General features: G+C 41.9%; 1 protein-coding gene across 1 annotated transcript in view; it reads left to right on the forward strand.

The window, feature by feature from the left end:
- The window catches only part of Lrguk (leucine rich repeats and guanylate kinase domain containing), a 106,196-nt gene that overhangs the window by 15,569 nt on the left and 73,489 nt on the right, over positions 1-17,138 (forward strand). Inside the window, exons 5-7 of the mRNA XM_028768441.1 lie at positions 3,678-3,759; positions 10,916-11,040; positions 16,437-16,580. Coding sequence (XP_028624274.1) covers positions 3,678-3,759; positions 10,916-11,040; positions 16,437-16,580 — 351 coding nt within the window. The remainder of the gene's footprint in view (positions 1-3,677; positions 3,760-10,915; positions 11,041-16,436; positions 16,581-17,138) is intronic.

Below are 17,138 nucleotides of genomic sequence, written 5' to 3' on the forward strand. Positions count from 1 at the left end.
GGCTGGCTGGCTGGCTGGCTGGCTGGCCGCCTAATGCTTCTTTTGTCAAGGTGGCCAGGCATCACAAGAGAGTCTGACAGCTGTCAGGGGCCAAACTGTTCTATCTCCCATGCATCTTCCCTTGCTTATAGAAACTCATGCACCAGGAGGGATGCTTACAAGAGGAGTTTTATGAACTTATGATTGACATGCCTGTGATTTTTAACAGAGTTTAATGGTGCCGACCACCTGAGCAGCACCTCAGAAAGAGGCAGGGGCCCCCTCTTCTCCACCTCCATGTTTGTTGCTTGCACTTGCTTCTGAGTTTGTTCTTTGAAAGCAGGAGTGAATCACGTGCAAACAGTGGTTTGGGGAACAGTTTGCTATGTGTGGAGTACTGTTTCTCCTGCTCCCAGGGCACCCAGGTCACCCTTGGTTCTCAGGAAAGTAAGGTTCTAACTGGACAGTTTGCTGGGGGATGTGCCTGAGATTGAGCTTCCTGGTCCAGCTGGCTGTCAGGGTGGCTGAAGCGTGCATGGGCCGTGCTATGAGAGGTCACAGGGTGCTGGTTCCTAGGCCTTTCACCACTGGGATTACTTAGGGGAACTTGGAGACTTATTAAGGTGTGGATCCCATTGCCAGAATATCTGATTTAAGAGGCTCAAGGAAAGGCCTGGGGTTTTAGACTTGCCGAATGACTCCCCGAGTGAGCCTAATATTCTAACCAATTTGAGAACCATTGCCCAAGAACATGGGCTAAGCTTCCTTCTGTTGGTCTCAAATATTTAACAAAGACATTATTTTAAGGAATGAATGAACAACAGCTCTTACCTTTTATTGTACATTTATTTTGTTTATAAATCTAGTTAACTTAGATCCAAATTCTTCTGCTTAGGTCTGAACCAAAATGAAAGTCTATTTGGAAACAAGAATTTGGCATTCTCCATACTGACATCAAAACACTGTGGTGTCTTCTATAGTTTCCAGTCATTCTGTCATTCTGCTTTGATCAATACACACGCACACTCACACACACATGCACACGTGCGAGCGCGCACATACACATACACACATAGGCAGAGAGAGAGACTGACACAGACACACGACAGACAGACACACACGACTAGACAGACAGAGACAGAGAGAGTCTGACAAACACAGAGACAGATACACAGACACACACACAGAGACAGACATACACATAGACAGAGAGAGACACACACACACAGACATACAGACACACACATAGAGACAGACACACACAGAGAGACAGACAGACACACACGTACAGAGACACACAGACACACACACACATAGAAACAAATATACACAGACACACAGAGAGACACAGTCTCTGTTTCTGTGTCTCTCATTTATTGCCTGGGCAATATTTCTTTGTCCAGAGAGGCTGCCCTTTCGATTTGCATCTCAGGGAAGTCAGTCACAGGAGAAGCCTGACCCTCTCCTCAAAAGTTATTCTAGGAGTTTTTTTCTCATTCCATCCCTCGTCTCCAGAAGACGTTGCAAAATAAACCAGACAAACCACATGTTCCATCTTCAGAGGTCTAACTACTTGGAGAAGTCTTCTACATTCTCCCAGAGAAGTGCTTGCTGTGTGCCAGACTGCCTCCATGAGGTCTGTCAACACCAGGGTGCCTGTGCCGTCCCACACTAAGGCTTTGTGCTGCTTTCAACCCATTATCTTATTTAATCCAACAAAGCTGTGAGCCAGTTGATATTGGCCCATCTGTGGATGAAAACACCAAAGCACAAAATGGCTAAGAATCTTCCTTAAGCTGAGGAGGGAGTCAGAAGACCCACTAAGAGTCCAGAGTCCACCCTTTTCTATAAAACAAGCTGAAATAGAACTCACACTTAGGAAGATTGGCTTCTTTCCCCTTTAATATTTGTGAGGCTTGTGCCATCAGGAGAAAGCATGCATTTCATTTGTAAGGGGCAGAACTTTGTACTTACATGTTTGTGTTTCTTAAAACCTTTTGACCTCAGGGCTGATGAGCTGGCTCAGTGGTTAAGACCACGAACTCCTCTTGCAGAAGATCTGAGTTTGGTTCCCAGATCCACCTGGCTCAAAAAAAAAACCCCGTTAATCCATGTTCCAGGGGATCTGATACCTTCTTCTGGCCGCTGTGGGTACCAAGCATGTACATGATACACACGTGGGTGTGCAGACAGACACATACATAAAATAAATAACTATTTTCATATGTTTTGACCTTAGTAGGTGAAACTATTCATTTGATTTTAGTGTGTGTGTTCTGTGAACTATAGGTTTCAATGGGAGTCATAGAAAAAAAAAAACCTTTTTAAATTGCTCAAAAGCCTAATATCACTGGTACATAGAAGGCATGGTGTCGGCATACAGCCTTGACAAAGGCATGTATGCAAACTGTGCTATGACGTAAGAACAAAAAGCACCTGTTGTATGTAAGCTCTTACGATAAGTTCACTTTCAGTTCATCACTATTACATAGAAGCAAAAAAGGTGAATGTTGAGCTTTGTCTCTGCCATGCCACGTCGGCTGACTTCATACCGTGCCTTTTCCATATCCTCCAGGTGTGTGGGCCTGGGTTTCTGTGGATTCATGCCGCCGGTCCTTTGTAGCACTCGCTCACTGACGGTGTAGCCCTCCCTTCCCGTTATGTCTGTAACTGACCTGATCCGTTGTCTACTCTTGCCTTTCAGTGCTTTCTAGGATTGAGTCCAGGAAACTATTATCTTTGTTTGGGGGAAGTGCAGTCACTGTTTTAAAGGGCACCAGAGGGACTGTGCTTATTCAGTATCTGCATGATGACCTTTCAGATCAATCTCCTGGTTGTAACATCCTCACGGAATGTCCAATGTATTGTTTCAAAATTCTCGAGTTTTCTTGCCATTTTTTTTAAAAGTTTTTTTTTTTTTTTCAAATTAGGCAAAGCTATTTATTTCATTGGTTAGTTTGTTTTCAGTCTCATTCTGGACTAGAGGCAACAGATGTTACTGACAAATGCCTGTCTAAATGAGTCAGTTTTGAGAAAGGATATTAAGCAGAAGCCTGAGGGGGTATAAGGACTGCTGCCCTGGCAGTCGGGGTGGCATGAGGACAGTCAGGGGTGGTATGTGACAACACAAGATGCCCATGCACACACGGGAAGTGAATGTGGTCTATTGGGTATTAGAGAAAATTGGGGACATGGTGCTTTGGGTGAAGCTGACACTAAATCCTGAAGGAAGACCAAGGAAGTTTAAAATACAGCTGAGAAGAAGAGAGTGGGTGGGGCATGGTGGTGCACGCCTTTAATCCCAGCACTTGAGGCAGAGGCAGGCAGATCTCTGAGTTCGAGGCCAGCCTGGTCTACTTGGTGAGTGAGACCCTGGAGGGTAGAGGAGGAAGGGAAAGGGAGGATCAGATTGTAGAACTATCCTCCGGGCCATGAAGAAGACTTTCCTTCTCACTTCCATCTCAAGATGGTGACAGTTATAGGGTCCAGGTTAGAAAAGACAGAGAGAAAAAAAATAGGTTATAGGAAAAACAATCCAACCACCAACAAAAGACAGAGAGGGGAATACCAGGTTTGACTCTAGTACATCTGCAGGAGTCAATTTTGTGTCTAGAAGCATGTCTTCCTTTCTGCTACTAAACACCGTAGTGAGCCTGAAGGAAGACAACTTGTAACCTTTTTTCTCTTTTTGTCACCAGAAGGTGGATTTTTCCTCCAACCAGATTTCTGAAATGTATGACCTGTCAGCGTACCATGCTCTCACTCAGCTAATTTTGGACAGTATCCTTTGAATGTGGGAAGGGGAGACGATGGGGAGTGGCTCCACAGAAGAGGCTGTGACAGACTACAGGGAAAGGCACCCAAGAACTGAGTCCTGGAAGACTGTGACTCACGTAACTAAGAATAGTCAGTCATAAAACAAAGGGTGTTCTTGATTCTAGAACTTAAAAAAATTTTATTTACGGAACATGTTTCTTCAAATTTACTTAAGCTTTTGCCTTATTTTATACAAATTCAGAATCTGAAAAATCTAGATTTATCATCAGGAAAGTTAGTAGTTATTCTACAGAGGAATTCATACTTCTGTTTCTAATCTATCTATCTATCTATCTATCTATCTATCTATCTATCTATCTATCTATCTATGTATCTATCTATCTATCTACCTATCTATCTACCTATCTACCTATCTACCTATCTACCTATCTACCTATCTACCTATCTACCTATCTACCTATCTACCTATCTATCTATCTATCTATCTATCTATCTATCTATCGAGTTAAACTGGGGACATGCTTGGTTAAGTGCTCTACCACAGACCTATACCTCCAGGCCTTTGAGTATATTTAAGACATAAGCCCAGTTTTTGATGTGCGGGTTCCTTCCGGAACATGCACGTGTGCGGTGCACGGGTCAGGTTCCCATGCAAACAGAATGCCAACTTCAACTTGTGGAGCCCAAAGAGTTAACTGCGGATCTGTGACTCTAATGAGCTTGAGTCTTCTTTACACCAGGGACTCGTGTTCTCTGGGTAATAAGAGAGCAATGCCTTCTGTCACTCAGCAAGTATCTTCCTCTCCACGTGAGAATTGGGGGGGGCAGGATGGAGGATGAGTTGATTACCCCTGAGTGTCTCATTCCAGGGATGAGGCAGCAGCCTGTTTGTGTAAGTCTGAGATTTCAGAAGTGGTGATCTTGGAGATGTATTTTGTGGAGAAAGTCTTTTTTATATGTGGCGTGCTGGAACCTAGCCACACTCCCTTTTGAACTTACAGATGACAATGATGAGTGAGTGAACAGTTAGGTGATACTCATGGTTAGCCCAGTCGAGACACCAGGTAAGAATTTAAACAAAATGTTTCTATGGCAACTCAGAGGCACACACATACACAACACCTTCCTATGGAACCTTGGCTTCCTGCTTGACCATCATGTGTACTGAATGTTCAGAAAACAGACCTCAGAAGCCACCTGACTCAGAAATCCACTCATCTCTGGCCCTGCAGAAGAGTGCTGCCCATGGGGACCAGCATAACATAGCCTGGAACTGTCTACATATCCAGATCCTTGGGCTCTGCCCAAGGCCTATTTGAACCAAGTATCTAGACAGTTTGAGTACACATGAAAGCTAAGAAGCTGATTGTACCTTAGAGCCTTGCCTGACAGAAGAGACTCAGGGTACCCAGAGAACAGCATAGAGTTGGATATCGAGAATGTTCCTTCTGGAAAGATATCTTCAGTGTGCAGCCCAGAATTGCTGTAGAAAACAAATCTCACATTCTGTAGACTCAACACATTTCTATCATGAGGGTTTTAATTTTTTTAAAAAGTAAATTTAGCTTTCCATGTACAAAAGTAAAGCATTAGCACTTTGTAAATGTCAAATAATATAATGACATCATAAAGAAAGAAACTAGGTTTTCTTTTTAAATATTGACATTCGACATAGCAGTTGGGTCTCTCCACTGACATGCAAAGAGAAGTAATTGTTATATCAAGACTAACGGAAATCCAGAACATAAGCAGATAGAGTATATCACGTTTGAAAAACTGAAAGACTACAGAGACAAATAGCCAGAACAAACCACTCTTCTTGAGCCATTATACAAGTAGTTTAACATTAGAAATTCTATAAATATAAGTAACAGATTGGGGGAAATATTTTTTTTTGTTTTCCCCATAAAGAAACTCAAGTGATCTGTAGATTTTAATGAAATCTAGCACTCTTTCAATTTTTTATTACCTTCTATAACTTATTTTGTATGCACACATGTTTGTGGGTGCTCACAGCACAGTGTCCGCCTGGAGGTCAGAGGACAACTTTTGGGAGTTAGTTCTCCCTTTTCACCATGTGGGTCTCAGGGATCCAACTCAAGTCACCAAACGTGGTGACAGGTGCCTTTGGGCATCTCTGCAGCTCCCAAACTAGTGATTTTGCACAATACAACCCAGGAAACTAGAAATACAGGGTGCGTGATCTCTTTACAAAGGCATCCTAAACACACTAATCTGAACATGCCAGCTGCCTGGCAGCACACAGAACGAGAGGATCTCTTTGTAACTTGTCTGTGCTTCTGAAGCCAGCTCATCCTCTCGGGGAAAACAGCTTCAAGTTCTCCTATAAAGGTGAGTATCCACGCTCACCAGGACCTGGCATTTCTGACTTGTGTGAAGTTGGTCATGTGTGTACCTGGAGGCTTGCAGAAGAGTACTTATTGTGGTGTTGGCTGTAATAGCAAGAATGAAGACACACCGAGTGCTCATCAAGAAGAGAAGCTGTACATAGATTATGCTACTGTCAGGTAATAGTAAATGTTACAGCGGTGGCTATGGAGCAAGGGTACCAGTGGGGTGCAGCAGAGAGGGATATTTAAGAACTCTCCCTAGACCTTATTTTACTTTTATGTTTGTGAATATTCTGCCTGCCTGCATGTATGTATTTATGTGCACTGTGTGCATGCATGGTGCCCGTGGAGGTCAGAAGAGGGTGACATGCCCCCTGGAATTAGAGTAACAGATGTTCGTTAGCCTCCATGTGGTGGCAGGAATTGAACCTGGATCCTCTGCAAGAGCAACAAGTTCCCTTAACCCATGAGCCATCTCTCTATCCCAGAGATGAATTTTAATAAAAGTAAATACAATCTAGGTACAAAGGGGAAAAAAGACAACTCAGTATAGTATCTTTGAGAGAAATATACATAGATCAAACAGGAGAGATGTGTGGTATGAGATGGGGCATGCATGGGTATGCATGTGTGTGCGTGTGCATGTGTGCATGTGTGCGTGTGTGCGTGTGTGCGTGTGTGTGTGTGTGTGTGTGTGTATGTGTGTGCACACACACACTTTAGATCTGAAGTTCTGGGTCTTGTATATGCTAGGCTATTGTTCTACAACAAAGCCAAAATCCCAACAGTCTATTTTATTAAAGAATTAAAAACTGGATTTTTTAAAATTTCTTTTTATTTGTGTGTGCGTGTGCATGCACGTGTGTGCGCGCGCCTGCTTTTCTGTTTGTGCATCACATGTGTGCAGTGTCCACAGAGGCCAGAAGAGGGTGTTGGATACCCTGGAACTGGAGTTACAGGCAGTTATAAGCTGCTTAATGTGGGTGCTGGGAACCAAACTCAGGTTCTCTGCAAGAGCAGTCTATATTCTTAGCCATGAGCCATGTCTTCAGTCCCAAACCCTGGAAATTCTTAATTGAGTCATTTGAAAATAATTTTAAACCAGTTATGCTTGTAATATAAAGTGATTATAGTAGTTTATGTTAATATCCTGAACTACATTGTTAACTCTAAGGTGTCAGTTTTTTTCAGTTTATCGTTATTAGATTATTTTGTCCTTCCCTGTGTAGATAATTGATAATTAATTGACAGCCTATGAGTATTAATCCTAAATTACAAGGATATTAGGGGTAATAGGATAATTTAGGCTATTAATCCTCAATTACAATCCAAGGATAACTTAGGCTGATAATCCTAAATTACAAGATGAGAAACCGAGTCAAGGTAAAGTGAATGTACTTGTTACCAAGTAAAGATGTAGTTTATTCTCTACCTTATAAGCCTTGACTGGTAGTTGTTGGTAAGTTAAAAACATGATTTGTAGAATTTAAAATCCAGACAGGATTTTAGAGGTCACCCAGACGAATGATTATTTTATGTATTGTCTGGGAAAGGCACCAGAGACCCGGGTAAGGTCAACATCGCTACCTGGTAAACAGCTGATTAGAGTTCACTATTCTGAATCCTGTTGGTTTGCAAGGCACTGAGCAATTACTGCTTTTATAATGCTACCATTTAAGTGATATGCACATTTCCTTCCTCTAGAGATTCACTCTGGTGGCAAAGACCATTTTTTCACTGCTAAGGTGGCAGAGATCGCTCAGGATTGGTTATGATTAAAGCCGTCATCGTGGGTCTCTTCACTAAGAGAATCGTGATAGATTTTGGCATTATTTCTCAGTAACTGTTTTCTGTACACCCAAACCATATTTTATGATTGTAGACAAATGAATAAGAGCAAATGCTGAGCTAGTGAATAATTCATGTCAGGCGTTTATGAACTACTGACAGCATTGCCGAAATGTAAAAATATATTGTTGGGTTCCCTAGACTTCGGCCGTGAAGTTATGCTTAAGCGCCACAGGGCTCCTTCACTCGGTTTCCAGAACAATCTAAAATTCCACTGAAAATGTTTTATTCACAAGAATGGTAAAACTTCAGAACTGGAAAGCAACCGTGATGATTTTGAGTTCTTGGAGTCTTTCTCCTGATAGCCCTCTTTTTCATATTATAATGCACCTAAGAAGATTAATCCAGTAAGCTAATTCCTCGGAATAGTTCAGTGACTTATCAGATTGTACTCCTTCTTATCAGCAACTCCCAAGACCTCAGAAAGAACATGGAATGATAATGTTAGGAGGAAAGGCAAGAAGCACTCCACGGAGGGCCTGAAAGTAAGAAAACGGGAGATGAGAGAGAAGAAGGTGTTCTATCTGGGAAGGTGTGGCCTGCTGGGAACTCAGAGCTCGTCACAACCCAGTCATGTGTACTGATTGGAATCACCACACGCAGTGACACTTAGTGTGACTGTTGGAATAAGTAGGGGGAAGAAGCAGGTGACAATGTAGAGTGTGTTCTAGGACTCCTCAGATGCCCAAGCTACAGATGCTCAAATCCTTGTGTGTGATGAGTTAGATGCTGTCTCGAAGGTCGTTACGCCATATTGTAGGGAATAATGACAAGGAAGTCTGTATGACTTCCATACAGTCGTATGGTTTTTGCATCAAGTTTTTCATTATGTGGTTGATTGAATGAAAGAGTGTGGAATCCATGCAGATGCAGGGCCAGCATACCCTTTATTTGCGAGCCTAACCTAGGGTGCCCGGACTTCCTTCTGTGTCGAGGGGAGTGAGACACGGGAGCTGGGGGGGCAATTGGTAGGAAATGGGCCCTGTTCACAACAGGAGTGCTTGTTAGATCCCTAACTCTTGCAAAACACCTTGAGCATCGAGTGGGACCTGCTGGAGCCTGGGCTGTGGTTGCAGTAAGGCACCCTCATTTCACCTCCTTTCTGGAGGTACCAGGAGAGCTGAGGCAGCATCTAGGGTCTTAGAAACAAGCTTCCAGTCCCTGACATCACAGTCACTGTTGGGATTCCTGTCATCGAGCTCCTTGCCCTTGCCTGCTCACTGCATCCGTTTACTGCTGGGCTTTGGAGCATCCTCCTCTTGCTGGGCCAGAGCTTCCAGGACACTAATGTTCTGAAACAGGCTTTGACAGTCCGTTCTCCCTGATGCTGAGCAGATGGCTATTTGAAGTTTCCATGGCTTAATTTTTGTTGCCAAAGATTGCTCGCTGCAAAGATGTTTCATACACAGCAGTGGGAGATAATTTAATCTTTATTTCCTATATTTCATGTTTTCATCTTTCATGAGAGTCCATATTTACAAAGAGCTGACCTTTATTCTATTTCCAAAATCATTGTTTAGCCAGCCCAAAGAAAAGGGATCTGAAAGATAGCGTTTGCGAGTAGCGAGTATCTGTTTGTGTGGTTGTTTTGGCAGAGACTTTGCTCATAGGAGATTTGAGATGGCATGTTGACCACTGAAAAAACTGTTTTTTTTTGTTTTGTTATTTATTTATTTATTTATTTTTGCCCGTGGGTGGGATCTGGAACCAATAAGGGAAACCTAGCAATTTCTGCAACATTTGGCAACATGTCTTTGTCCGGTTTTCTTATTTATCTCTTTCCCTAGGACAGATCTTTTTGGATTCAATCCTAGCCGTGAGTTATCCGTTTCCATGCTAAGAGTTAGAGGATGTGATTCCTTGGCCCCATGTGAATGTAATTTAGTGATGATATGAGTGCCTTCTAATCAGAAGGATGGCTCATTCATACCCTTTTAAAAACAATTAAAATTGTTCTTTGACAGCCTGCATGTATATAGTGCATCCTGGCTGTTTCTATCCCCACCCCCTCTCATCTCCACTCCACTCCTGTCTTCCCAATCCCCTTTCCTTCACTCATGTATTTTCGTCTTGTTTTGTGACTCACTGAGATCAACAAGGGCTGTCTGTATGATCATGGGTTTAAAACTATCCACTGGATCCCAGTGTCTCACGAGTAGAATTCACAGCTCAGCTTTCGAATTGCAGTTTGGGCACAAGATCAACTTAAAACGGGATTATCGAGAACAGAAACAACAAATGTTAGAGACTTCCAGCTTTCTGTATTTGAATGGGAGAAGGGAAGCCAATATGAATTTGAAGGACTGCTCCCTTCTACGAGAGGGTGCTGGTCTTCCCATTTGCTCCAAAGGACACCTACAAGACGATAAAGCACCATTCACATTGCCTCAGTAGGATGAGCCTGTCTTCCAAATCCCTGCCTGAGGGAAGCCCCATGAGTTGCTCATGGACATCATTAACCAACGGAGGGAGGCACAGCCCAGGAGGCAGCTCTGAACTGCTGTTTCCGTCCATAGTTTAAATGAGTCACATGGAGATACAGATGCTGTACCTTTAACATTTCATAGAATTGATGTTTTATCCTGTATGAAAACCACATCAAGATTTAGGGCTTATCCTATGTGGGGCATATAATATCCCGTTATTTAAACTCTTGCCTGATTTTCCAGTGGTAGTTTAATACTGATTTAGTGTGTGTGCATATGTGTGTATGTGTGTTTGCCAAGGTGCTTGTGTGAATGTCAAAGGACGATTTTTAGGAATTGGTTCTTTTCTTCCACCATATGGGACCTAAGGATTGAACCCCAGATCCTTAGGTTTGACAACAAATACCTTTGCCTGCTCAGCCAGCCAACTCCCTGGCCTAGCACTGGTGTGTGTGTGTGTGTGTGTGTGTGTGTGTGTGTATCTTTCCAAAGACTTTGAATAACATTTTCCTTAAACATAGTCATCGCATACAGACAACGAGATAGAAGAAATCACTGGGCTGGAGAACTGCATCAGCCTGACCCACCTTAGTCTGGCTGGCAACAAGATCACAACAATCAAAGGCTTAGGGACATTGCCCATCAAAGTGCTTTCTTTGGTGAGTGTAACATGATATCATTCTTTGTAGAAGTGATGGATATTATTTAAGAAGTGTATGAATTGTGACTGCTTAGAATTTTTCTTTGCTCTTTATGGTGTCTGGTGTGCATGCATGTTTCTCTCTCTCTCTCTCTCTCTCTCTCTCTCTCTCTCTCTCTCTCTCTCTCTCTTCCCTCCCCCCCGTCTCCCTTCCTCCACCTCCTCCCTCTCCCCTACTTCCCCTCTCCCTCTCTTACGCTGTCTGTGTGTATCTGTGTATGTGTGTGATTAATAGTCCATGTTCAAGTAAAACAGGTTTCATATTTGGTATCCAAGGTAAAAAAAAAATTTAGACAGTTTTGGACAATTGATTTTCTATGCTGTGAAAGAAGGTGTATTTTTACAAGCAGTTTTTAATATATATATATTTCACTGGTGAAAATAACATCTGAGCACAGTAAGCATGCTTATTGCCGCTCACAGTTTATTGGATGCAAATGGACCACGAAATGCTTCCTAGACACTGAGCTCAGGCAGCCCATCGTATACAAATGGTCTCCTGTTCTGGAAGGTGTAAGTCATGCTGAGAATAAAAGCATAGTTCCAGTCAGAAAGATCCCATCTGATTGCCGGTTCCCGAAGAAAATGTCTTTTTAAGCCCTGTGGCCTGCCACGTGACCAAAACTCCAATGCAAATGGAGACCGTTCACTAATAAGACCCAAGAGTCTCAAAGATACAGATGATATTTATAAATGAACAGTATGGGTCACTAGTATCCTAGAGAGGGTGCTAATGTTTATATAGAGAGAGGATTCTTCTTTCTTTTCTCTCCCCTTTTAGCCTTAGGCTCTCTTGGCCTTTATTACGCCCACCAGAGGGTGGGCTGGGAGCACTCCATGGAGTCTTTTTGTATTTTAGTAATGTTTACGTCTCTCACAGGAGGGTGTTAGACATGAAATCGAGTATTGGGTTATGTGTACATTTTTATTAATTTAAAAATTATTTTCTATTTTATGTGTATGAGTGTTTTTCCTGCATGAATATCTGTGTACCACTTTCATGCCTAGTGCCCAGGGAGGCAAGAAGAGGGTGTAGAATCCTCTGGAACTGGAGTTACAGACAGTTGTGAGCTCTGCACTGCTGAGCCATCTCTCCAGCCCCCTGCGCACATTGTTTTCATACACATAGAAATTCTTTACTTCACCATAGATCAATAGCTTAACCATAGCCAATGTTCGGCTCCTCTTAAAGCTCAAAATGCTGCCTAAAGACTCTTCTAGCCCTCCATGGACTTGAGTGAGGGCAGACGGCGGGCGTTCTCCCACCATGCATACAAAGGTTTCATAATTCACCTGAGATTTTATGTTTTCTGCCTGCTAAGGCATGCTAGCAAAATGTGAATGAAGGAGAATATAACAAATTAGATATAAAACTTTAAGTTATAAAATAAAGAATGCCAATCACATTGGACAATTTCAACTATCCAAAGAGCTATTGTTAGCATATTGCTATTGTGCTTGCCATTTTGAAATTTCTTAGAAATGTACCTTCTCTTCCTCCTCATCACTCTGTCTGTTTCCTCTCTCTCTCTCTCTCTCTCTCTCTCTCTCTCTCTCTCTCTCTCTCTCTCTTCCCTCCCCCCCCTCATCCCCTTCTCCCTCTCCGTCTCTCTGTCTCTCTGTCTCCCTCTGCTCCCCACATCTCCCCCTCTGTGTGTGTGCCTATGTGTTTTATTTTGCCATTTTGGTTGGAACTTGCTATGAGGACCAGGCTGGCCCTGATGATCTTCTTGCCTCTGCCACCTGACAGCAGCTGTGAGCCTCCACTGCAGCCCCTCCACATGTCTCGTCTGCATTGACAGACCCATCGCCCTGCAGTAGAGTGGAAAGACATGCGTGCTTACAGGGGGTGGGGGCAGTTATTATTTAAACAGTGCATTTCTTTTATTCTGTGCTTCAAAACCGCATACCCCTCCCTGACACTAGCTTTTTTTTTAACCATTTTTTTTCTGTTAACAAATAAGATAGGTTGTTCTAGTCCCTTACACCCAGCACCCAAGACAGACTAGAAAACACAGAAAATGCTGTTAGTCATTTTTCACTGAGATTCTGAGAATTGGAAAATTGTCTTTCCCAAATGTGAATACAATTTATAACCAAAAAAAAAAAAAAGATACATGCTTGCTTCAGGTATTTTTCTTGACTTTATTTTTAACTCATGAAATCACAACATAATGTGGTTTAGCTATTGACAAGAATTCAGTTTGTAGCATAGTAAGAACAATCCACCTACTAACTCTTGTCCTTCTCCCTCTCTGGGTCAGGTAAAAGCTGGCAGGGGAACCTCATGACTTGGCAGTGGCCACTACATCCTTATTAGAACACAGTGACACTGTATTGAAAACCTTGAACTTCACTTTGTCAAAGTAAAAGCCAGTTGGCTCTTCCTGACACACTGGTAAACGAGGAATATTTTCTAATTTAATTTACTTCAAACAGCGTTTTTTCTTTCTGCTATTCACTGTGAGGCTGGAAGAACTGTGTGCAGAAACTTCATGTCCACACCCAGGAAGCCTTGGGGTTCTCAGTGCTGGACAAAGGCACTACCTAGCTGGCTTTCAATCAGCAATTCTGTGATTCTCAACTTCTGTCAGTCTCTTCTCTTTCATGACCACAGGCTATCTAATTAAACTTTTCTATGCCTCGCTCTGCTCAGACCATCTACCACTTTGAAAGCCGTCAGAGACACTGAAGAATATTACATCTGTCTTGCACATAGAAAATGTTTCACCGTCCTTTGGGGGAAAGAGTATTGTATATAAATTGGATATGTGGGCAGTGTCTGAATGGGAGATTGAGTCCTCATTTCAATACATTAAATTGATGAGGGGGAGCCCAGCGTGGTCTCTTCACTCTTTTCACGTTTTTATAACTTTTTTGAACTTTGAACAGGAAAATTTGATTTCACTCTGGCAAATAGGGTTATAGTTTTCTTTCCTTTTTATTACATTTTTTTCAAACATATAGAGGTAAAAAGAATAGTATAATAAACCCTCATAGGCTATAACCTACCTTTAAAGATTATTAACATTCTATTATGATATTTTAAGGGCTGTAGAGGAACCAGTGAGCACAAATCTGGCTCATTATTAAAATGAAATTTTATGAAGAATAGGATGAAAGTCAGCCCTTGCTACTCAGTGTGCCATGAAACATTTACCAGTGAAAATATTCAGATTAAAGGGAATACATTAATTTAGTTTTTCAGTTCTTAAGTCAATCTTGAAAATTTTGAATGTTTTTTGTTTTGTTTTTGTTTTTTGAGTCAGGGTCTCTCTACGTAGTCCTGGATATTCTGGAATTCCCTATGTAGACCAGGCTAGCCTTGAACTTACAGAGATCCATGTGCCTCTGTGTCATCTCACTCAGCCTGCAAGTTTAGAATGTTTTAGGCTAGGTAAGACATAATACTAGTTTAAAGTTTGAAATATGAACTTACTTATGAGATCTACCTGCCTCTGCGTCACTGCACCAGGCCTGAAAGTTTTGAATGTTTTAAGGTAAAACATAATATTAACCAAAAATTTGAAATTATTCTTTATGACAACTTTTGACTCAAACCAAAGGTTAAATTTTACTATGACATTTTCCTGTTCCTTAAGGCAAAAAAGCCAAATAATGAAGAGTATGTTGGAAAATATTAAAAAATGGGAATTGTTCTTATTACTGTTATTGCTCTGGGTCTGTGGAGACTGATAAAGTGGACGACCATTTGAGCATGGGAAACTTCCTCTTATTCTCATTGTCTGAGAAATGCTTATGTGTGAATTATTGAATTTGTTTTGATGATTAGATTTCCACCCAATTTAGTCTCAGGTATTTTCCCATACTGGAATAGTCTCAGATGTTTTTCCATACTGTAAGAGTCTTGGGGTATTTTCCCACACTGGAATAGTCTCAGGTGTTTTCCGATACTGGAATAGTCTTGGGTATTTTCCCATATTGAAATAGTCTCGGGGTATTTTCCCATACTAGAATAGTCTCGGGATGTTTTCCCATACTGGAATTCTTACATGGTGTCTAGAGCTCCTTAGACCTGAAAGCAGATGTGACTTGGTCTTATAACTTAGAATTAGGACTACAGAGTTCTGTCATACCCTTGGTTAAGGGAGGTTATTATAGGCTAGCACAGGTTAAAGAGAAGGTCCTACATAAGAGCAGAAATAACCAGACTCTGCTGAGTCAGCTATCATCACCAACTTTATCAGATGATGTCACTTTAGACTGTTCCTGGGGACAGAGTGTACATGGAGTTACAGTATTGGTTTACTGTGATGACACTAAAAGATCGGATCCAGGTCATGTCTTAGAGACCCAGGGAAGCTGAACTGATGTTCAGGTTTCAGGTGTGCATCTGAGTTTCTTTCCCAGTGGCATGGATAAACAGCTGTGGCAAAGCAACTTAAGCCTGTTTCTTCAGCTCACAGTTCTGGGTCACAGTCTACCACAGCAGGGCTTGAGGAAGCATGTATAGTGGGATTCACAGAATTCACAGAAGTAGAGAGCAATGAATTGGTGCATGTATGTGAGTGTTCAGCTCCCTTTCTTTAGAATCCTCTGCCTAGGGAATGCTGGTGCCCACAGTGGGCGCAGCTTCCACCTCAATCAACATAATCTATATAATCCATCTTGGACATGCCCACAGGCAACCTATTTCACCAATCTTTTCTTTTTTTTTTTTCTTCTTTTTGAGACAGGGTTTCTCTGTGTAGCCCTGGCTGTCCTGGAACTCACTCTGTAGACCAGGCTGGCCTCGAACTCAGAAATCCGCCTGCCTCTGCCTCCCAAGTGCTGGGATTAAAGGTGTGCGCCACCACCGATCTTTTCTTGAGATTCCTTCCCCAAGCAATATGTTTGTAATAAAAATTAATGGAAAAAAGAAAGAGGCTATGAACTTGAAAAAGACCAAGGAGGGGCATATGGGAGGGTTTAGGGGGAAGAAGGGAAAGAGGGAAATGATATAAATGATCATCTTAAACATAGATGAAGTAATATGAAAGGTCAAAGCACTAACATCATCATATTATACACTTTTAAAGCTTATATCACTTAGTGCCTGACTTTCCTACTGACTTGAAAGTTTATGAAGATGAAAATATTCAAATACTAAATTGAAACTACTGCCTTCTAGCCTTTTAGATAGAAGAACAAGGATTTTCTTCTTGGGTATCTGTGTAGACATTTAGATAGGTGAATGATGGAAATGGGGGTGGGGCACGAACAGCTTATTGGTTGTTTTTGTTTTGTTTTTTGTTCTTTTAAAGAATTGGGGCCTATGTCCAAATGTGAAGATTTGCCACTACAAGTTTCCTTAGACATTGCTTTAAAACACAAGCTGTATTTTATCCATTTTAGAGCAACAACCTGATTGAGACCATCACAGGTCTGGAGGAGCTGAAAGCCTTGCAGAACCTGGATCTGTCCCACAATCAGATCAGTAGCCTCCAGGGCTTGGAGAACCATGACCTCCTGGAAGTGATTAATCTCGAGGATAACAAGGTTGGTACCACAGGGCGTGGCTTTGGTGGCTTCAGGAAGTGGGCACATTGGAGAGCTGGCACAGTGACTTGGCTTTTCAAGGATGTTACATGAAATGGCCTCTTAAGGAATGCTCCTCTAGTAAGTTTCCAGGGGACAGTTCTTAGAGTATGACTTTTTTGGAAAACTCAATCACTTTTAAGCATTTGATGAATCTTACAAATGCTTTTAAAGATTCAAACTGTCATCACGTGTGTGTGTGTAATTTTCTGAAGTTGTTGTGTTCATGTGACATTTTCTGTAGAAAGAGAGCATCAGGAACATTTGAAATGTCTGAGCAGGAAAAGGCAAGAGAATATCCACAGGCTAGTGTCTCCTCTTGTCTACACTCAGAGAAAAACGACTGTTGGTAGAAGAGGCTAGTAGGGGAAGAGGTACCACTAAAAAGAATACAAAACTTGCGTTCAGAGGGATGCAGTCAAAGATCTATTTATACCACTAACTGGAGTTAGCAATAGAGTATGGATTTTTTTTATTTTTTATTTTTGTTTTTTTTTTTTTTGGTGGTGGTGGTGGTGG

This window comes from Grammomys surdaster, unplaced genomic scaffold, assembly GCF_004785775.1.
Source record: "Grammomys surdaster isolate TR1022 unplaced genomic scaffold, NIH_TR_1.0 186, whole genome shotgun sequence".
Classification (NCBI taxonomy): Eukaryota; Metazoa; Chordata; class Mammalia; order Rodentia; family Muridae; genus Grammomys; species Grammomys surdaster.